Below are 23,396 nucleotides of genomic sequence, written 5' to 3'. Positions count from 1 at the left end.
TCATGCGCGCGTCTTAAAAGGGGAAAAAAAGCGCTGGCTCGGCTCAGTCACGCCGAGGGCGAAGGGGGCGGAGCAAAGCCGGGGTTGGCTGGAGCGCGTCGCTGTCTCTGCTGGGGGCTGACAGGCCTGGCGGGCGCCCGTCGGGGACCGAGGTACAGAAAGCGCGCGAGGGCCGGCCGGCCAATACCGCTGACTCTGCGGGCAGTAGCCCTCGCTGCGCTCCCGCTGCGGTTGACCCGCCGCGTGTTGAAATTCGGCTTTTCCTGCCTGCTTTGGCCAAGGCGGGTTTCCCCTCCGTTCTCCTCCTGCAGAACCGCCTGCGAAGTCCCGCCCGCTTGCAGAAATGACCGACTTGCGAAGATATTCTTTTCTTAAGGGAGGGGGGAGCCCGCGGTGTCGGCGAGGGAGAGGGAACCGCCTTAGGAGTCCCTTTCCGTCGCCCCATTTTATTTATTTATTTATTTATGCAAAGAGTTATTCCGTAGTAACTTCAAGCCCAGGAAAAAACAGCGGTCCTGATATCGGCCGCGCTTTGCAGGATGGAAGACTGTTTCTAAACTTTAATGGTAGAATCTAAACTGTCTGCATGGTTGTTGTAACAATGGCTGAGGATGTCCCAAAGGTGCTTTTTTTCCAAGAGGCAACTGGACTTTCTGGTTTTTCTTTGAAGACGTAAAGAAGCTGAAATGGCTTCTTGGATGAGAAGCGAAACGTCTTCAAAGAAAAACCAGAAAGTCCAGTTGCCTCTTGAAAAAGCACCTTTGGGACAACCATGATATGGATGACTGAGAATCTTCATAGACAATGGCTGAGGATGAGAAATGCTCCTTGGTTAAGTTTTGGGGAGAACTCCGAATTGAAAGAGGATCTGTGCATGTTTGTTAGGTTTGTACAAAACCAGGCTGCACAGTTACAAGTAGTACAGACGAAACCAGAAAAGTGGGTTAACTCCATAGCCTGTGATTAACTTAATCAGAAATAAGTCTATCAGGTGAACACAGTCATGGTATATTCTTTAGTGTAACTCCATGACTGCTTCAAAGTTTACCTGGAAATGCCGAAGTTTGAGCCCTGGGGACTTCCGCATGGAAGCATGTGGAATGATAACTAAGATGTGTGCCCTGCTATACCTCAGGATGGTTGACTTTCATTAACATATATAAATGTGTTTTTCTATGTTTTCTTATGCTAATCCAGTGTTTTCCTCTTCAACTGCCAGAATTCTACAGCCAACATTGCTGGCTGGGAAATTCTGGCTGGGGAATTCCAGGCATCTTAAAAGTTGCTATAAGATTGACAAATATTCTGCTTATTTCTAAAGCATTAACGATGTAATAGATTGTAGCTGCTTCACCTAGGCAAAAGGCCAATTTAGTGAAAGAAATTTAAGTGGGGGAAAAAATCAAGTTGCAGACAGTGAAGAAAAATCCTGCAAAGTTGATAGTCAGTGATAAGTCAGTTGATAGTCAGTGAAGAAAGTAAACTAATTGGATTTTTTTGCATTTTTTTTTCTAAAGAAGTGAGGATGGAGCTTATTGTGTTAGCAGATTCACAACATCAAGATAGCCAAGTGTTCTTTGTATTCTCTTTTTGAAGTCAAAGTGCTGTATGTTAGAGTGAGAAAAATTTGTAGACACTAATGGAAGCTCTTCAGTTAGCCAGAATAAATAGTACCTGTGAATAGATCTGGAATGGTAAGATGGTTCTGGGTTGGTTGGTGTCTTTCTTAGGTTTGGGTTATTGACAGGTTTAATCCTCAACTGCAAAAATGCAATTATATTTTATGGACAGTTGCATGTATCAAAGTAAACTTCACTCAAGAAAACTTATTTCATAATTAATTTCCCTTCAGATATCATAGAATTCTTTGGAATTTTGGCATTGCTGCAATTGTATCACTATTCTCCATGGCAGTTTTCCTTTCAAACTGGCTTATTTATAGTTTACTCAGCATGAATGGTAGTAAACTTTTAAATGTCAAGCACCAACACTAAAAAATAAAATAGATTATAGAATATTGTACTTAAACTATTCAGGGAGATTTTAAGTTTCTTTAAAGGAACATTATCTTTTTTAAAAAATCTTACCCATAAAGGCCACCTTATGGTAATAAATGGCAACAAAACATAGTTATTTTTATATCCATATAGCATATTCACATTGTTGGCTGATGACTGTTCAAAAGGAATTGACACCCTTTGGAAGAATAGAGTCAGATATGCACCAACAGGGCTGTTCAGGCTCCCTGAAGAGATCCTACAAAATTGATAGAAGGATACTCTGGCTGTATTGCCTGGAATAAGTGTGATTTTGTTTAGTTCTGAGGAAGTAGATCAGGTTCTCAGTGCTGTTAGTTAGTCCCATATACCTCCTGGTTATCGTATTTTTTGGAGTATAAGACACACCAGAGTATAAGGTTTAAGGTTTATTAAAATTTGTATGCCGCCCACTCCCATCGGGACTCTGGGCGGCTCACAGCAAGACAGAAACAGTTTAAATTTAAAAATAGAAAAATACAATATTAAAAATTCACATCATCCATTACATCTAAGCAGGGGCTGGATATCCATCAACAGCCCCAGGCCTGCCGGAACAACCAGGTCTTAACGGCTTTATGGAAGGCCGGGAGAGTAGTAAGGGTCCAGATCTCTGCGGGTAGATCATTCCACAGGGCAGCAGCAGATAAGGCCCTCCCCCGGGGAGCCACCAACCGGCATTGTCCGGTTGACGGCACCCGGAGGAGGCCCAGCCTGTGCGATCTTGTTGGTCGTTGGGAGGTGAGTGGCAGGAGGCGGTCTCTCAGGTAGCCAGGTCCTAAACCATGTAGGGCTTTAAAAGTAACGACTAGCACCTTGAAGCGCATCCGGAGACCAATGGGGAGCCAGTGCAGCTTGCGGAGGATCGGTGTACCATGGGTGTACCTAGATACACCCCATATCACTTGCGCGGCTGCGTTCTGGGCCAACTGTAGTCTTCGAACACTCTTCAGGGGCAGCCCCATGTAGAACGCGTTACAGTAATCCAGTCTTGAGGTGACGGCATGAGTGGCTATTCGAAGTGCCTCCTGGTCCAGGTAGGGCCGCAACTGGTGCACCAGGCGAACCTGGGCGAAAGCCCCCCTGGTCACAGCCGACAGGTGCTTCTCTAACGTCAGCTGTGGGTCCAGGAGGACACCCAAATTGCAGGCCCTCTCTGAGGGGTGTATAATTTCACCCCACAGGCTAAGAGGTGGAATACCTGGACTAACTTTGGGAGGCAACATCAATAGCCACTCGGTCTTGTCTGGATTGAGTTCAAGCTTGTTCGCTCCCATCCAGACCCTGACAGCCTCCAGGCACTGGCACATCACTTCCACTGCTTCGCTGAGCTGGCACGGGGCGGACAGATACAATTGGGTATCGTCCGCATATTGATGATATTTGATCCCGTGCCGGCGTATGATCTCACCCAGCGGCTTCATGTAGATGTTAAATAGGAGGGGGGACAGGACCGAACCCTGCGGCACCCCATATTTGATGCACCAAGGTATTGAAGAGACAAATAAATAAATAAAAGTTTTTGCACTCTGCAAAAACTTCCCGGAAATGGTCCGTTATTTTCAAAAACGGGCCCGTTTTTCTTCCAAAAAAAGAAATGAATAGCCTTTATAGGGCTTGCAGAGTGTTCCTGGGGGGTGGGGTGGGTCCAAAACAAGCAAAAAGCAGCCAGTTTTGCGAAAACAGGCTCATTTGTGAGGGAAAAAATGCATGCATAGCATTTAGGGGGCTTATAGAGAACTCCTGGGGGCTGGGAGCGGGGCAAAATTGAGCAAATAACGGCCCATTTTTCACTCATTTCTGCCTTCCCCAGCCTCCAGGAAGTCTCTGAAAGCCTTCTACAGGCTCTGCACAGCCATTTTGGTGAAGAGGCGGGGTTTTGGGAGGCAAAAAATGCTGTATTCAACGTATAAGATGCACCCAAATTTTCAACCTCTTTTTTGAGGGAAAAGGTGCGTCTTATACTCTGAAAAATACAATAGTTAATCTTCCTGGATAACGATGCATAGCTAAGTCCAGGCAATGGTACATTTATCCTTGAGAGATGTGGTAGTCTCCTTTCTCAAGAAGCCATCAATGGATCAAGACAATTTTCATTCTATCTCCAATTTTTTAGAAAAGGTTGTTAAAGTAGTTACGCTGCTGCTTCAGAGGTAGGTAGATTATCCGGACTCTTTCAGATATCAGGTACAGGTATGAGTAAGATCATGATGACTTCTAGTGGGAATGAGATGGGGTGATGTCACTGTGGTCCTCTATTTAATTTTATTTAGCTCTCAGCCTTACTTCTGGTAAGACCTTGATTTGAATTCAGCTGATACCTACATGGAGATACCCAAATAATTTTTTTAGCAGCAATATAGACATGATTCATTATTTATGTCTTCTGGATTTTTTTAAAAAAAATTCTGGTTCAGTAACAAGAACGATAGGGCAGGTGCCTTAATGTAGATTGTAGAATGTTCAACACTAACATTATAGTTATATTTATGTGTGGCAGGATTGTGATCTTTCAGAGGATCTATAAAATAGTTTATATTTTACCTATAGAATAGTTCCACTGTAATCCGTGAAGAATGGAGCAAAACACCCAAAGTCTCATATTATATATGCAGTTTAAAATATGGGGGTCCTAAATTTGTTGATTTAGGTTGTAGGAAATATTGGGTAATCAAACTCACCACTCTCAATTCATTGGTAGAATATCATAAGGCAAAGGCAGATTTTTTCTTGCAACAGGTACAGGTAGTCCTCGACATGCAACAATTCATTTAGTGACCAAAATTACAACAGCATTAAAAAAAGTGACTTATGACCATTTTTCACAACCTTTCCAACATTCCCATGATCATGTGATCAAAATTCACATGCTTGGCAACCGGTTCATATTTATGACAGTTGATGTGTCCCACGTTTTGCAACCTTCTGACCAGCAAAGTCAATGGCCAACCCACTTAACTGGGTTAGTAACTTATCAACTGCAGTGATTCACTTAACAACTGAGGCAAGAAAGGCCATAAAATGGGGTAAAATTCACTTAACAAATGTCTTAACAACAGAAATGTTGGGCTCAATTATGGTCATAAGTTGAGGACTACCTGTTATATACCTTTATTAATATCTATGAGGACTGCAGGAGTTTTTTTCCAGTGCAGAAAACAACAGAAATTTTGGAGTCAGTTGTAGTTGTAAGTCAAGGACCACCTGAATTTCGTTCCTGTCTTATTTGTGGATAGATGTGATTTATAGTTTCTTCTGATGATATTTTTACACCCTCATGTTTTATTCCATGCGAGGATAGATTTCTTTATATCTCTGTTTCTGGACATGAAATAATGTAGGACAAATGCTATGCTAAAATAAGAAGCTAAGAAATAGCCTGAAGGGAGGAGTAGAGGGATAGAAGAAAGAGGGGTAGAGAGGGTGGGAGAGAGGACTGGAGGGAGGGTGAGAAGGAAGGGAGGGAGTGTACCGGGAGAGGGGAGTGGTAGAGGGGGAGGGGAAGTAGGGTAGAGGGGAATGATGGAGGGAAGATGGAAAGTTGGAGGGGGGCGAAAGAAAGGATGTATGGAGGGTCGAAGGGGTACATTGGGTCTTTATTTTGGGGGGTATTGTTGACAAGAGGAATGGCTGTGTTTATTGTTTAATGTTATATGACCCCGGTTATGCACAGTATATATGTGACTGTACAAAAATGAAAATGGAAAATAAAAAACACATTTACAAAAAAAGAAAAAAGAAATAGCCTGAAAATATCTCTTTTTTCCAAGGCAGAATTCAAGAGGTTTCAAACTCCAGCATCTGAAACATTTCCTTTGATTCTGAAGATGACACAGTGATGAGTCTTCTCATTCCCAGCTGAGGTAAAAGAGTGGGCATTGATCTAAATATATCATTGTATTAAAGCAAGGATTTCCCTTTTTGGCATTTGCACAGAGGTTTTCTGACAACTTACAGATCTCTGCATGAATTGGCTTCATGAATTGGAAAATGCTATTTTGTCTTTTCTTTAACCTAAAGGTCTCAGTGCTGTCAGATAGTTTTATAGTTGCACGTATTCTAGAGAGTAGAGGAAGACAGACTGAAGCATGATGGAAGATTACAGAAATAGAGAGCAATCATAGTTTAGGCAAGACTAGTGGTTGATTCTTCTGCTGTTCTTTTTTTTCATTACATCTTTTTATTGCAACATTCTATTGCACTTTTATTGAAAAATAGCATCAAAATGACCATCAACATTTTGGTGACTTTTTTGAAACTACCCTGTTTCCTCGAAAATAAAACCTCCCCGGATAATAAGCCCAAACCGGATTTTGAACACATGCACTAAAATAAGCCCTCCCCGAAAATATTACAACGCAGAGGCAGCCATGAGGTGACCATGCTCGCTGCCTCCTGCACCTCAAAAATAATAAGACCTCCCCAAAAATTGCTTATTAAGGAGTCAAAAGAAAATAAGACCCTGTCTTATTTTTGGGGAAACACGGTACACAAATTGTTTGGTTGTTTAGCTAAAGACTGATCCAGAGAGTCAAAGTTGGGGTGGCTTTTTAATGTAATTAACATTAAATTTTAAGCATAGGCAGACAGGAGACACAGAGATGTTCTGTTCATGCTCCCATCAATTTTCATTTTCATATTCTAGGGTCAAATTCTGATATTGAAAAATCTCTAAGAATAGATAAGGACAGCTTGTATCTGTTTCCAAGGAAGATTTGCTTTGTTAAAAAGTATTTTTTAACTTGTAGAGACTTGGAATGTGGAGAGGAAACATACATTACTGTTATTTATCCCTAGTTAAGTATACTGCATCTTTCCTCACTGCCTAGTTTTAAGTTATTCAGTTATTTAATTATTATTTTCTGGAAGTGTTTTAGTCATTGGAATATAAATACCTTTACAAATAAAAATATCACCAATGCAATAATAAATTCACAATTTATAAGAAAAAAATCAATAAGCCATCTAACATCCTGAAAAATATAAAATCAACTATCTGTTAGAAAGCCAAGAATATTATATTTCATAATGTTATGATAATAGTGCTAACATTAATGCTATGTGCACGTTCTCATCAAACTGAAACCCAGAATGTTCTTTGAAAGAAATCTCAGGTTATTGCTATACCTCAATATTCCTAGTTTTAAAATACAAATCTTGGGAGTAGAATCTGTCTTTAGTACATGCTAATATATATATTTGTCTTATTATGCATCAGTGACTTTCCCTTTCTACTTTCTGGAACCATTTTCATTCAAAGACGTTTTATTCCTACTTCCTACTGGACTGTTGTAGTCCAGGAAATCAGAATATTACTCAGTATTACTCTGTTTTAACTATATGGAAAAGGAATTAATCTTAGCCATTTGAAAGTCAAGCAACAAGCTAAAAATTTGAAAGTTGATTTTTATTTATTAGTTTGTAAATAAGAATATAATAATAATTGTGCCTATGAATAAATGCATATTTATATGTTTCCCAAGTTTTAGCTCTGGAATGGCCAGCCAGGAAACTGAAGTTCAAAGACTGGTACTAGATAGTGATTCAATGATAGAAGGAATAAGTGACCAGGTTCTGCTGGCAGTAGTGCTTAGCATCACATTCCTTGTTGCACTGACATACATGCTATTAAGGTAAGGTGAAGTAAAAGGTTGATAGCACTAGAAAATTTGTTGTTGTTAAAGTATGTCAATTTTATTCATTTCTTATAAATTAAGCTATTTGGAATAATAGTTTAGTTTTACTTGGTTACACATTCTGAGAGAAACATCCAGAAGAGAGCTGCTAATCAACATGCTTGGAAGTTGGGGAGATTTGGTTCAAACAAGCTGTAATACTCATTGATGTTAGACTGTTTTCTTTTCATCTTACTTATCATAGAGGATAATTAAGATAAATTTTGATTAACGTCCCTGCCCCACATGCAAATGCTCATCATATGCAATGTAATTAAAAGAAATTGGAAAGAAAGTAAAGAAAGTATTACTATAATGCAAAGCTTAAAAAGAACTCAGATTTAAATCACATAGTAACATAGTTACTGACTAATTTTTAAAATTAAACAATTAAGAATATTGAATAAAATTATGACAGTTCCTGTCACGTGTGGGATTTGTTTACTTGTTTTATTGTGGATGTTAGGGATTTTAAAGTTGGATCTGCATGTTTACCTCCAAATATTTATATGGTCAACGATAAAATACAGTGAAAAGCAGAAATCAACGCTTTTTTCCCCTTTCTTTTATACACTTCTCCTTTCTCTTCCTTATTTTTCCTACTATTTATTTTTGTATTTTATATTATAAAAATGAAAAGAAAAATATAATGCAAAGCATGTTCAGCCAAGAATTTCATTATGCAACAGAAAAATAATGTATTGTCACTTTTATCTTAAGTACAATAGGTTATTAAAGTTTTAATGTTTTAGTATATTTTAAACCTTGATTAATATTATCTTTGGAGATTTCATTCTATAGTTCAAGTAATGTAGCAGCTCTTAAAATAACAGCATGCAAAGATTAGAGACCCTTAGGAGTCTAAACATGATGAATTTATATTTTTCTGTTCGATTCCATTTTTGAAACGTTTTATTAATAGTATTTCTTCTCTTAACAGAGATGGGCAATCAGATATTCATCCAGAAAACCAAGAGCTCGTGAGGGCAGTTAGACAACAAATACAATTGGAACAGGTATATTTACAATTACGCACAATTCTTTTTGATATAAATCAATAATATCCCAGAAAAATTTCTTAGGTAATCACCAAATGTAGCAATGTTTAAGTTTGATAGGATTTGGATATCTTAATTCTTTGTGCTTGATTATATCATTTCAAAATTAGGTATTGATGTGGATTTGCAGGAATATGTACTTAAAATATCTATTAAAGATTCTTTTTGCTATAAATCAATTATATTTCAGAAAATTTCCCAAGTAATCACCAAATGTAGAAACAATTGATAGGGTTTGGATACCTTAATTCTTTGTGCTAAAAATAAACTTTATTATGTCATTTCAAAATTAAGCGTTGATGTGGATTTGCAGGGATATATATTTAAAATGTTTATCAAAGAAACAAAACTTTAGGGGAGCCATAGGGTCCTAAAACTTTAACTATAATTTGAAAGCTTGGATCTTTTATGTTATAAGTACTATGGTGCAGCTATTCTAAGTTGAAACATAAGAATTATAAATAAACTCTGTTATCTCCCTCTTAATCATGGTCATCAAAGGGCAACCCAAAGAGAAAGTTTCTAAGAAGTTTCAAAATGAGTTTTCATCTTATCCAAGTGTATTTGTTGAATGAGCTGTCATGTATCTGTATTGTTCTATTGTATGATCTTATTGCTTCCTTCCTTTATCAAAGTCAGAGATTTCTTTCTTCTAAATATGCCACTCTAACTATTTTGCAGCTTGTCACAAATATAATTATTTGTTCTGCTTAAATTAATTATATTTCTCTCCCCACACCCCAGGAAAATAGTGTTGGTGACAGGCAACATTTCTATACTGATTTGTCCTGCCCGGTGTGTTTACAACAGGCTACATTTCCCATTGAAACAAATTGTGGACATCTTTTCTGTGGTATGCAAAAAGAAAAAGAAAATCTGAATAATTTCTTGTATTCCTTGAAATGGAAAGAGTTTCTGAGGAACTGTGCAAAATAATGCTATTTTTGGAAATGAATTGGCCTTAAAGAAGTGAAAAAATTCTATTTTAATTATTTCAGCTGATCTCTTGTTATTACATTATATATAATATAATTATACACACACACACACACACACACACACACACACACACACACACATATATATATATATATTCGTAGATTTTCATGGGTACAGGTATGCAGGTCTTGGCATATTTGGGTCTTTTCCTGTGTAAGATTGAGAGTATCTTGGCCACATTTCAACGAGGTCCCACTCGCCATCTTCAGGCTGATGCCTTCGGCTTCGTGCTTGTGCGAGCAAAATGTGATTGGAGCTGCCATCTTTCTATAAATATTGGTGGGTGGGTGTGGAGTGCTAGCTTTGCTGCTGTAAGCAGATTGGTTGGCGGTGTTGTAACATCTTGATTAGTTGATGGAGTTGATGTTTGCAGATTAGTCAGCTGTTTCGTAACATCCTGTGTGGCTGAGGTACTGACTGTGTTCCTATTGTTCTTTTGTGTTGTAACGACCTGGGTAATGGGCTGTGTGATGACATCCTGAGCTCTATTGTAGTAATATCCTGAGTCCTGTGCTGCAACCTCCTGGGAGGTTGGCTGCCTTGTAACATTCTGAGTCTTTGCGTTGTAACCTCCTAAGTTCTGTGATGTGATGTCCTGAACAGATAGCTGTGGTGTAACATCCCGGGCTTTGGTTTGGCTCCAAGTTTGCGGTCTGGCCATGTGTTCATGGCGTGTGTCAGTTTGCTTTGTATGTGGGTCGGAGGGGGATGCAGCAGTTGGTGATGCCGCCGTGGTTTGGTTTCTGGATGATGGTTGCATTTGAATTTTTTGGCTTGTGCGAGTAAGGCGTGGTCGGAGCTGTCGTCTTTCTATAAATCTTGGTGGGGGGGGTGTAGAATGCTGGCTTTGTAACTGTAAGTGTGTTGATTGGCTGTGTAGTTGCATCCTGATTGGTAGCTTTAGGGCTGGCCATTACCGGGGAAGGAGGGCTCGCTACGTTACAGAGATCCATCCTTCCTGCCCTATGAGTCCCACTCCAAGGCCAGATGGCGCGAGTAATCAGGACCCTGGTCTCAGGCTGCTGTCGCTAAATGCCAGGTCTGTAGTTCACAAGGCTCCCCTCGTCCGGGACTTAATCTTAGACGAGAGGGCAGACCTGGCATGTATTACTGAAACCTGGCTGGGCCCGGAGGGAGGAGTCCCCCTTGTAGAGATGTGCCCAGAGGGTTTTCAGGTGCTTCATCAGCCGCGATCCCAGGGAAGGGGTGGAGGTGTGGCTATTGTTATCCGAGAGTCTCTAGTACCTCGTAGGATCCCTGCTCCGGAGCTTGTCGGGTGTGAGTCCTTGCTGGTGAAGTTGGACCTCAAGGGTCAAGTGGGCTTGCTGTTAACGTACCTGCCTCCCAACAGCGTTGCAGCAGCCCTCCCCTCGCTCCTCGAGTCAGTAGCTGAGCTGGCAATTGAGTTTCCCAGGCTTATGGTTCTGGGGGATTTCAATTTGCCTTCGCTCGGTGAACACTCTGATGGAGCACAGGCGTTCATGGCTTCCATGACAGCCATGGGCTTGACCCAAGTAATTCAGGGCCCGACTCACTCGGTGGGTCACATGCTCGACCTCGTATTCCTCTCGGAGCAGTGGAGTTGTGATCTTGGTTTGAGGGGTAGTGAGACCTTACCCCTGTCATGGTCGGACCACTACCTATTGAGGCTTGACTTTCGGAGACCAAACCCCCACTGTAGGGAGGAGGAACCGATTAGGTGGTTCCACCTCAGGCAACTTATGGACCCTTTGGGCTTTCAGACGGAGCTTGGTGTTGTTCCTGATACCCTCGCCCTCAGTCCGGCGGAGACTCTGGTTGCTGCTTGGAATTCAGCAGCGGCAGGGGCTCTTAACCGGATTGCGCCTTTATGGCCGATCCGAGGCAGTGGATCCAGGAGGGCCCCTTGTTTTACTGAGGAACTCCGGGAGATGAAGCGCCGAAAGAGACGCCTAGAGCAACGATGGAGATCCAGTAAGTCCGAGTCAGACCAAGCGCTTTTAACATCCAGCATCAGAGCCTATCTTCGGGCAATTAGGACGACCAAAAGAACACACATTGCCTCTCTGATTGCTTCCGCTGAGTCGCGCCCAGCCGCCCTGTTCAGGATAGCCCGTTCCCTCCTAAATAGGAGGGATACGAGCGATCCTTTGCAGGGCAGAGCTGAGGATTACGTCCAATTCCTCGCGGATAAAGTGGCTCGGCTTCGGACGGACCTGGACTCCAATTGCGCAGAGCCAGCCGAGGCACCAGGGGAGAATCTGGAAGGACATCACTGGATTGACTTCCAAGCTGTTACCCCTGAGGACGTGGATAAGGCCATGGGAGATGTAAGTGCCTCCACATGTGTACTGGACCCGTGCCCCTCCTGGCTGGTTGCTAACAGCAGGGAGGTGACACGGGGCTGGATCCAGGCGGTTGTTACCGCCTCTCTTCGGGAGGGGTTCTTTCCCCCTGCTTTAAAGGCGGCGGTGGTGAGACCCCTTCTGAAGAAGCCATCTTTGGATCCAGCCGTCTTAAACAACTATCATCCAGTCTCCAACCTCCCCTTTGTGGGGAAGGTTGTTGAGAAAGTGGTAGCCTTTCAGCTCCGGCGGTCCTTGGAGGAAACCGAGTATCTAGATCCCTTCCAGTCAGGATTTAGGCCTGGCTACAGCACGGAAACCGCTTTGGTCGCATTGATTGATGATCTCTGGAGAGCCAGGGATGGAGGTTATGCCTCCGTCCTAGTGCTCCTTGACCTCTCAGCGGCCTTCGATACCATCGACCATGGTATCCTTCTGCGACGACTGTGGGAGGTGGGGGTGAGAGGCACTGTCCTACGGTGGTTCTCCTCTTACCTCTCGGACAGGTCGCAGTCGGTGTTGGTCGGAGGGCAGAGATCGACCCCTAGACCCCTGAATTATGGGGTGCCGCAGGGTTCGGTCCTGTCCCCCCTCCTGTTTAATATCTACATGAAGCCGCTGGGTGAGATCATTCGATGGCACGGGATAAAATACCATCAGTATGCGGACGATACGCAGCTGTATCTGTCCGCCCCGTGCCAACTCAGTGAAGCGGTTGACGTGATGTCCCAGTGCCTCGAGGCTGTTAGGGACTGGATGGGGCTTAACAAGCTTGTACTCAATCCAGATAAGACCGAGTGGCTGGTGTGTTTCCCTCCTACTAATTGGCCAAGTGTTCCATTTCTCAGGCTGGGGGGTCAAACAGTACGCCCCTCAGACAGGGTTCGCAATTTGGGAGTCCTCCTGGACCCACAGCTGACTTTTGAACACCACTTGTCGGCTGTGACCAGGGGGGCATTGCCCAGGTTCGCCTGGTGCACCAGTTGCGTCCCTACCTGAACCGGGAGGCCCTCACAACAGTCACTCGCGCCCTTGTGACCTCTAGACTGGACTATTGCAACGTGCTCTGCATGGGGCAGCCCTTGAAGAGTATTCGGAGACTTCAGCTTGTCCAGAATGCAGCTGCGCGAGCGATCGTGGGTGTACCTCAGATCACCCACGTAACACCTATCCTCCGCGACCTCACTGGCTGCCTATTGGTCTCTGGATACGCTTCAAGGCGCTAGTCGTCACTTATAAAGCCCTTCATGGTATTGGACCTGGGTACTTGAGAGACTGCCTGCTGCCAATTACCTCCTCTAGACCGATTAGATCCCACAGATTAGGCCTCCTCCGAATTCCATCCGCCAGCCAGTGTCGACTGGCGACTACCCGGAGGAGAGCCTTCTCTGTGGCTGCTCTGACCCTCTGGAACGAACTCCCCGTGGAGATTCGAACCCTCACCACCCTCCAGGCCTTCCGCAAAGCCCTCAAAACCTGGCTGTTCAGACAGGCCTGGGGCTAAAGAGCTGTTGCCCCCGTCTCGAATGGTATGACTGTTGTGAGTTTTAAATTATATATTGTTATGCTTGTTTTTTAAATTTTTTGTCTGTATCCCCCTTCCCCGGTTCGAGTTGTGAGCCGCCCTGAGTCCCCTTCGGGGGAAAAGGGCAACATATAAATACAATAAACTGAACTGAACTGAAACTGATGGAGTTGATTTTGTAGATTGGTCAGCTGTTTCGTATCATCCTGTGTGGCTGAGGTGCTGGCTGTGTGTCTGTTGTTCTTTTGTGTTGTAACGACCTGGGTGGTGGGTGGGGTTCATTTGTTGACTAGGGCTGGTTTCTGTTGAAACGTTGCCAAGACAATCTCAATCTTACAGAGGAAAATACAACAAGACCAGCATACCTATATATATGTTAAATTAGTAACATGATTGTTAAATGAATCTGGCTTTCCATCATCACGGGAATACTACAATAGTTGTAAGTGTCAAAAATGGTCACAAGTCATTTTTTTCAGTCCTATTGAAAACTTGAACAGTCACTAAAAATATGGTTGTAAGTCAAGGACTATCTATGTTTAGAGTGTAAGAAATTAATACATTCTTTTTTTTTTAGGTTCCTGCATTATTGCATATTGGAGGTGTGGATCATGGCTAGGTGCAATACACTGCCCTATCTGCAGACAAACAGTAATATTATGCATATTTTGATATAAAATTCTAGCTCTAATTTTACAAATGTTGTTGTGTGCTGTGTCTTAAGTATAAATAGAAACTTAGGAAATTTAGTACCGTCCTAGGCTTTTTTTTAAACTGTGATTTTAAATACATTTGGTTTACTATGTCTTTTGCCTTTCTTGTCTTTAACGTCAATTTGTAATATATTTAAAGAATGATGCAGTATGTAGCTAGAATATAATAACATTTTCTTTAGAATCTAATGTAGGATTTTATATATGAACTGCATAAGATAAAAGTAAGGTGCATTTTATAGAAAAATAACTAAACATTCCAGAGCACCAACAAAGGTCACTTGAGATAAACTTTTCATGGATTAGAGTTGAAGCCAACCAGAACATAAGTAGTTACATGTTGCTATCAAATGCTCTCACAGATAAGAAATAATTTAATCTTCCTTTAAGCTTCTTTCCTGCAACTATTCAGATAAAAGTTTAGAGTGCTTAATGTCCTGGCTTTCTGAACTTTTTACTGAACATTAATTTGACAAGTGCCTCAACAAAGAACAGATATGTAGGTGTTTAGATCCCATTTGGATTACTCCAATTTACGTAGTGGACTTCAAAATGATTGAGAAAGTTCAGATTCAAAACAAGGCAATTGGAATTTCATACAGTTCTAACAAGCATTCCCATAATATGTCAATATTTTACCATCTGCACTTTTGCCATTCCTTTTTTAATTAATTTTTGCTTTTTAATGTCTTAAGTAGCATAGTTTAAGCCCTGGATCCCCTTTCATGTTTACTTAGACTGTAAGATAACCACCTGAGCCCTTTTCCTCTGGTTATCCCAGGTATGAAATATCCACCAGGCTTACTTGGCATCTGTATTTTGGTCTCTTGGTTTCTAGACATCCTTATTTCTCTTCTCCAGACCTTTAGCAATTATGTACATCAAATGCACTCCTCTTTATGTTTTTATGTTGTTATTCTGCTTTTGTATGTAATTATTTTCTAATAGTTTCTTAATCTATTTCTATTCCCTTCTGAACATCACAGTTGTTATATAGTTTTAAAGTATAATAAGTAACCACCTGAATTTCTCTCTCTCTCTCTCTCTCTCTCTCTCTCTCTCTCTCTCTCTCTCTCTCTCTCTCTCTCTCTCTCTCTCTCTCTCTCTCTCTCTCTCTCACACACACACACACACACACACACACACACACACACACACCTTTAACATACATAAATATTCAATAATCAGTGTATTGTCTGGGTAATTTATAATAATAACAATAACAACAATAATCCATAATAACATCTAATTTCTATTTTTATTATCTAACCATTGGTTGAAAGCAGTGTGGGAAGGTCACAAATAATGATCACATGACCCCAGGATTCTGCAACCATTGTAAATACATTCCAGTTCTCAGGTGCTCAAATTATCACAAATTTTGTTGTGATAATTATAACTGCGGGAACTGCTTGTAACCACTTTTTTCAGTGCCATTTTAACTTCAAACGATGGCTAAATGAATGATTGTAAGATGAAGACTACCCATATATTTCACGTATTGCACTCTTTTGTACAAAATAGAATTCCCTATGCTTATAGGCTTGGAATTCTTGGATATTTTAGAACTGTGTCGCTTGCCGTCAGACCTAGGTATTGCATACAAAATTATATGTAGTAATGCTTTACCTGTAAATGACTTTTTCTGTTTTAATCATGAATAACTGCTTTACACTCAATGTAAATCATTCTGAACTTGACTATAAAAATATGATTTCTGTAATAAAGTTGTCAAAATCTGGAATACGCCGCCTGATCCAGTTGTCTCAGCCTCAAATTTTCAGTTTCAGTCACAAATTGACTTCCACGAATTTTACTTCATACTTAAGTGGTCAGTAGATGGGGCGTGCATAAGTGCACTAATGTACCTATGGTTCCTGTCATTGTATTTTTATTTTTTTATTGCCTCGTTTTTGTTTGACAGATTCTAATAAATAAATAAATAAAAATAAATATACACTTTTAAATATATATACTGTATAAGAAAAGGAAGGTAGATTCTACATGAAGATATTAAATATCTGGTGTGTTTTTTTTTAATTCAGGTAACTTTATTTTTACCACTCTTTGATGAGGGACAAGAAGATGCAGCACAAGTGCTTCATGACATTAGTGATTATAATAGGAGATTCTCGGGACAGCCAAGATCGGTATGTATGGGGCTAGAGTAATTAGAATATATGCCCAATGTTCTGTTTATTATGACAAATGCTGCATTTCCTTATGTGAGTTTGACAAGACTAGCAAGAACAAGTGGAAGGATAATTTCAATATTTTTCTTAACAGTAGCCATTGTTAAGCCATTGGATGGAAATAAATGGGAATTGTGCCCATTTTTGTCAGTTTCCATCTTCTTCTCTGGTTCACATTGCATAGTACAGCATTGTTGAAGAAGCAGTCTTCGTCTTGATTCAGAGTCCCATGTCATTCAGAGGACGTAGTTAAAAACCATAGTTTTAACCCAATCAGATAAATTTGTGAAATCATAAATAAGATAAAGAATCACCATTAGTAGCAACATTCTTAGCATGTTGTTTAGGATAAAAATATGAGATTTTCTAGAAAAAATACAAGCTTTTGAAATCTAAGGTAGTCTACCAGAATAATCTTTAATTCCCACCCACCCCTAAACTTTAGCAATTCTACCTTTCTGCTATCTCAACAATATAGTGCTTCAACATACAATATCTTTTGCGGGATAATACTATCCATACTGTAGTAATTTATATTACAGAGATATGACTGGTGATTTCAGTTGTTTTTGTTCTATTTTTGTGGCAATGTGCCACCTGTCATTGCCAAACAGGCTTGCTCAAAAAGTACTAATGTAGTTAGAAGAGATAGCTGTGAGCCAAATGATCTCTAGTCGAAATCTCATGCAGGCCATGAATTTGTTAGGGAATCTTTGACACACTACTGGCAGGCAAGCTCCCTCTGATATTAAACAATTACGATACCAGTCTTTCTTATTTAATGAAGCTGTGAAGATCATTTGGAGAGATACTGCTTGTACCAAATTTATGTTTGTTATTTTATTTATTATATAAATTAATTTGCCACCCATCTTGTTTTGAAGCAACTCTGGGTGACTTACATAATAAAAACATTAAAATAATCAGAAATAAATATCTCTAATCCAATAACATGACAATATGCTCTTCTTATTCTATATTCATATGAATATGGTATCTTGAAGTATAAAGGTGATTATGTCTCCTTGATAGCGGTCCTAGCAGAAGCATTTCCTTGCGTGTACATGCACGGAGAGACAATCTTGAATAATCAGCTCAAAACTTTGGGGGATGTGACTACCTTGATACTTAAAAGCTTTAGGGGAGATTCTCCTCAGAAGATTTTGCACAACTGTGTTATTTCAATGTGTTTCACTTGTTTTATAGCTTGCCCAACCTTGGTGTTTAAGAGATTCCATGCATTTTTAAAAATTGAGGTTGAGTTCTTATTGACCACTATAGATCATTATGTTAAAGGTCATGGGGAAAGAAATTTAATGCTCTCTAAAGCAGGGTGGGGAACTATATCCCTTTTATGACTTGTGGACTCCAACTCCCACAATGCCTGAGCCAGCCATCGTTCCTCAACCTCTGCTCTAAAGTGATTTGATTGCACATTAAAAGCTTCAGCTATGGTCTGTTAAATGCTCCTGTGGCAAATTATATCTTGCGCATAAGATAAACAAATTTTGACTCTGTATGTCTTGTTTAGATTATGGAAAGGATTATGGATTTACCTACATTATTGCGTCATGCATTCAGAGAAATGTTTTCTGTCGGTGGTCTCTTCTGGATGTTCCGCATCAGAATATTCCTCTGTCTCCTGGGGGCTTTGTTATATCTTGCATCACCGTTGGACTTTCTACCTGAAGCTTTGTTTGGAATATTAGGATTTTTAGATGATTTTTTTGTTGTTTTTCTGCTACTCATATATATATCTATCATGTACCGAGAATTTGTGACACAGAGACTGAACAGATGAAGACAGATGTCAGTAATTAACATTAAGGTGCATTAAGTGAATTAACTGTTTTGAGAAAACTATTTAGACACAATTTTGGTTATTAAACAGCCTTCGTTTGATCATCTTATGCAATCAAAAAACACAACTTTATTTCAAACATAAGTCAGCATAAGATAACATGAGATTATAAAAGTAGATTATGCAAGCATGAGGAATTAATGCCACAGTGATTAGGGAACTGAAAATTTGATGTGCGATATTAAAAAAGGTGTAACCCATGCTTATATATGTTTACAGCGGACAAATGAGTAAATGCCATTTAAGCCACCAGCAATGATAAAAGGGAAATTGTCTTGGAATATTTTATTTGCATTAGCTGGACATGTGCTTAAACATTGTTTAATGTTTAATTTCATATTAAATGTAAAGTTTCAAAACTGATTTTAGGTTGTGGGTAAAGAGATGAAGGGGATTTAATTTTAAACACAATTGTTTAGAATATCTGCCTATGCAGGAAATGTTCAAGCAGTGCAGTTATTAAATAAGCTTGTGTTGCATATTGCACCATCAGAGTACATTACAGTGTTGTAACTATGTACAATTATGTGTTGTCTCAATATAATTGCCATGAAATTGCACTGTCCACTGTGGAGAGGATGCTGTCTTCTCCATAACAAATGATTGTATGTAGTAAGGTTTTGCATTGCAATATTCAACATGTTTTTTGTAAAAGTAGAAGTTAGTCTAGCCTAACATGAAGCTATATTATGATACAGTATTAAGCAAAACTTTAAGTTTAAATTGTAACTGGCTTCTTTAATCAAGTGAAATACTAAATGACATATTAAATAATTGCTGATAGAGCCACTAGCTGGAATCTGAAACTGAATTTTATAGAAAATATACTTGAAATAATAACTGGTAAACGGGACCATAGATATATGGTTATATCATATAACCATAGTTTATATGAAAAGTATATAATCCTTAAGAGTAAACCTCATTGAACATTATAGGCCTTGCTTCTCAATAAGCACACATAATTTCAGATAACAAAATCTTCTGAAGTTACATTTCATAAAACATGCCTTGTTTAAGCCATGCAACACTTCTTGAAGAAAGAGAAAACAACTAACAAACCTACAATGCTGGATAAACTGTAACCTTCCATATTGTGTGAACTGTAACTTCCAGCTTTCCTTGCTATTTGTAGTCCCGGTTTGGACTAATGGAATATAATAACTATAAATTCTCCAGCCTGCTTATACTATTTCATTTCATATCCCAACTGGAAATATACTAACCTGTGAAGAACATGCACTATTTCCTTAGACATATGCAGAACAGTGTCTTTGCTATAAAAAAAAGAAAGAAAGAAAGAAAGAAAGAAAGAGAATAGGCATAAAAGTGCTTGGGTTATAAAGGGTGCTATAAAACATTTAATCTCAAAAAATATAGATATTGAACACTGAGCTACATGTAGAATGTTCTTAACCCCTTAAGCATCCATGAAATAATTATTTGGGTCTTGCTTTTTAGCAAATGCCTGCAGGGAATGAAAACTTTATTTTAAGTTAATAAATATAACATTTTTTTTTTTAAAATAAGAAGACGTGAAGACCAGGTAGTGCCCATTTCTGGTCTGAATTCTCTGGCAATGTTGTCATGAAGACTTATATTGAATTTAAAATTATTATTAGCCAGATTTTTATTATTTTTATTTATATCCCACTTTTATTTTTATAAACAACTCAAGTCATTGAATATATCTAATACCTATTCCTCCTCCCATTTTCCCACAACACTCAACACTTTTGTTCTCATTTAAAACTGAATTTTGAATGCTGCTTTAATGTTGAATATTGATTAATTTTAAACATTTAAATGCCAACCCAATTCTAAAGTATGATTAACGGAGGGGATAATTGATAGTCAGAGAGGAGGCAATGTTTACGTCTTATTTCCAATCATATAGCTACGGTTAGAGAAGAGGAAACATTGTGTGCATTAACATTGACTTTAAAAAAATCCAAGACTTTCAATTTGATGAAATTGTTGCCAAAGAAACCTCCCATTATAAGCTTAGTTGATACAACAATAATCTTTTTCATATACTCTATATAAAGACTGGATTTGAAATGCCATTTGGTTTTTGCTTCCATTTCTATGCAGGAGTTCCAAGTGCCAATATCAACAAATGAGTATGTTGGAATGTACATAATTGAGTACATTTGAGTAGTAATTTTTGTAAAATGGACTCTCTCAGAATGCTGAATGTGACCATGGTCTAAGTTTTCTTTAAAAATATGGAACCATTTTCATTATTTCTATAAACATATGTCTTAAATTTTCAAAGTTATGTTTGGAGAACATGTTTGAATGCATCTGCTCCATATTAAAACTTATAGCAACTTGTTCTATCCATGTTTGAACTGAAGAAAAGGGAACATGATACAATAATTTAGAAAAAGAAGGTACTTTTATACTAAACTTTTTAATACTTCACTCATTCCCTTGTCCTCAATGGCATCTTGACACACTCAGGCTTACTCAGGTAAAATTCTAGCATGATGTGAATTTTGAATGAGGGTAAATTTGGCAAGTACCAATCCTGTGTTTCAAGGGCAGGAAAGTTAGAGTCATAAGTTATGAAACATAGAATCTTGATCTTGTATATATGTTTACAAAGAAGAATTATCTTCCATCTTATTTTAAAGGCCTTCATGTGATGTAAGTGAAGAGTCAAAGTAATTAGCTACTTATTGCTTTCTGTTTTTAGTTTCATTTTTGGTTAAATTGAGGCATTTATTATGCTGAGCAAAATAGCTATAATTACAAATAGAGCTTTAATACCCTACTTTTTTCTGTACTGATGTTTTTCTTGTACTCTGGTCAACAAATGTCCTCTAACAGAATTTTGGGATACATCCCCAATGAGGCAGCAATCAGTACCACATAATACAGCTCTAATATGGCTTCTTCGATTTTAGTGTGCTATGTTGGCCTAGCTCCAGATAATTCAGTAAATATTTGTTCAATAAAACATGGCATAACAAATTGTCCTCATGCAATGTATGAACCCAGCATTAGTGTTCTAATGATGCTCTGAGGAGTCAGTTCAGTTGATATGCTTTCCAATTGGTGACAGTTTAGAACTTTTTTCTGGGAATTTTTCTAAGAAATCTTTCATCTCATGCACACAGTTTAGGATAGCCCTCTCAACCTAGTTCCTTCCAGATTTTGGCAGGGATTGGGAAAGACAAAGAATAAGCTTTCCTATTATATTTTTCCTTTGCTTGTACCCACCTTCCAACATACACCCAGGTTGAATCTATAGAAAGAATGTTTCTGTTTACATTGACTATTAACATATAGTTAACTAAACCAGTCTCTGATTGTTTGTTAAGAATTTGTCAAAAAGTATCATAATGCCTCTAATGCAGTTGTAATATAGAAATAGTCACACAATTTTGCATTACCTCAGATGAGAACAGTTGCTTTTATTTTGCAAGGTGAAAATAGCTAGATTTGCTTGTAATTCCTCTGTCAAATCTTTAGATACAATGATCTAATCTCACTTTATATGCTGCCTACAGATTTAGATAGGTACTGCAATAGGTACTATTGCACTAATTTCTAAAAGGAATTGAGATTCTGTATACAAAGGGGATTCAATCACCAGTTTATATGCAGTAATCAAATGTCACATGCAAATTTAGTTTTACATTATGTGATTTAGAACTTTTTTTTTCCTTTAAAAAATATTGCCCATTCAGGCTTTGTTTTCAGGATGGATTGTACATTTTATGGCTCTGAAATCCTAGTATTGTTATTGTATGGCATTATTACATTAGCCAGGAGATCACAATGTTATTGCAGAGTAGTAGATTGGCTTGTGAATTTACCAGCTCTGTTCTAGTACATGCTTGTGTGCTTCCAAAAGTGCGCCATAGCAGGGCGAGCTGGCTTTGCACCAGAAAGAAAGACCAGCAGCTCTTCCTGCAACTTCATCCAAGTTCCTCATCCTCCCTTCCCCGGAGCCACCTTGTAAATAGGAAGGAAGGTTCAGCACCAGCAGGAATCTAACTGCCTGAACAGAATATCAACTCGTCACCCGACCAAAATGGTACCTATTTGCCTAGTCGCATAGAACATGTTTCCAAATTGTTAGGTGGACAGAAGCTGAGGCGAGCCGATGGGTGCTCACCCTGCTACACATTGCTAGGACTCGAACCGCTGGAGCAGAGACCATCTCCAGTGTCATTAAGCCGTCGAACCACCGCGCCTCTTCTGAAATCCTAGTTTATTAATCAGACTTATACAAACATTGGTTTAAGCTATGCAGCCACTCTTTTTAGAAAATGTTTTCAAGATAAAATATTTAATGGAAAATCTGTACAGATAGTGCTCGATTTATTACCATAGTTGAGTCCAAAATTTCTGTTGCTAAGCAAGATAGTTGTTATGTGAGTTTTGCCCCATTTTACAACCTTTTATACCAGAGTTTAGTAAATAATTTGGTTATTAAACGACTTTGCTTGTCGGAAGCCAGGTGGGAAGATTACAAATGGTGATCACTTTACTCTGGGACAGTGCAACTGACATAAATACATGCCATTTTCCAGGCCCCCAAATTTTGATCAAATGACCAAGGGGATGCTGCAATAGTAGTAAGTGTGAAAAATGGTCATAAGACACTTTTTTCAGTACCGTTGTAACTTTGAACAGTCACTAAACAAATGGTTGTAAGTCAAGGACTATCTGTAATCGCATCATGCTATCTAGTTGAAACCACAGTATTTTAAAACAAGTCTGCTATCTATTGATCTTGCAATTAAAAACAGTACTGTATATTGGAATTATGCTAAAATGAGTTTCATTTAAGGAAGAATTATACTACAATACTATCTATATTCAAAGAAGGGCAAACTCCACTGAATATACTGAGTAGGCATATATTATTATATTACAGTATTAGAATCTAAACTTGCTCAAGAGACCTGAGGCTGTGGATTACATACTATTACATATCTTTTGTAGAAAAATCTAAGCTAATTTTTGTTTTTATTGTAATAAAACCATATCTGAAAT

At 39.0% G+C, this 23,396-nt stretch overlaps 1 protein-coding gene across 2 annotated transcripts; it reads left to right on the top strand.

Annotated features, from left to right (window-relative positions):
* Nucleotides 1-65: 65 nt before the first annotated feature.
* On the top strand, nucleotides 66-19,902 carry RNF170 (ring finger protein 170). 2 transcript variants are annotated; one of them, XM_032213985.1, is made up of 8 exons: nucleotides 66-152; nucleotides 5,811-5,899; nucleotides 7,520-7,669; nucleotides 8,652-8,727; nucleotides 9,514-9,622; nucleotides 14,195-14,268; nucleotides 16,376-16,480; nucleotides 18,054-19,902. In XM_032213985.1, the coding sequence occupies exons 3-8, from the start codon at nucleotides 7,533-7,535 to the stop codon at nucleotides 18,321-18,323; spliced, it is 771 nt and encodes a 256-aa protein (XP_032069876.1). In that variant the 5' UTR covers nucleotides 66-152; nucleotides 5,811-5,899; nucleotides 7,520-7,532; the 3' UTR covers nucleotides 18,324-19,902. The 2 variants fall into 2 exon arrangements, with proteins under 2 accessions (XP_032069876.1, XP_032069877.1); XM_032213986.1 differs by having other exon boundaries at nucleotides 5,807-5,899.
* Nucleotides 19,903-23,396: the final 3,494 nt, after the last annotated feature.

The sequence above is a fragment of the Thamnophis elegans genome, chromosome 3, assembly GCF_009769535.1.
Source record: "Thamnophis elegans isolate rThaEle1 chromosome 3, rThaEle1.pri, whole genome shotgun sequence".
NCBI lineage: Eukaryota > Metazoa > Chordata > Lepidosauria > Squamata > Colubridae > Thamnophis > Thamnophis elegans.
This window is presented reverse-complemented; position numbering and strand designations above follow the sequence as displayed.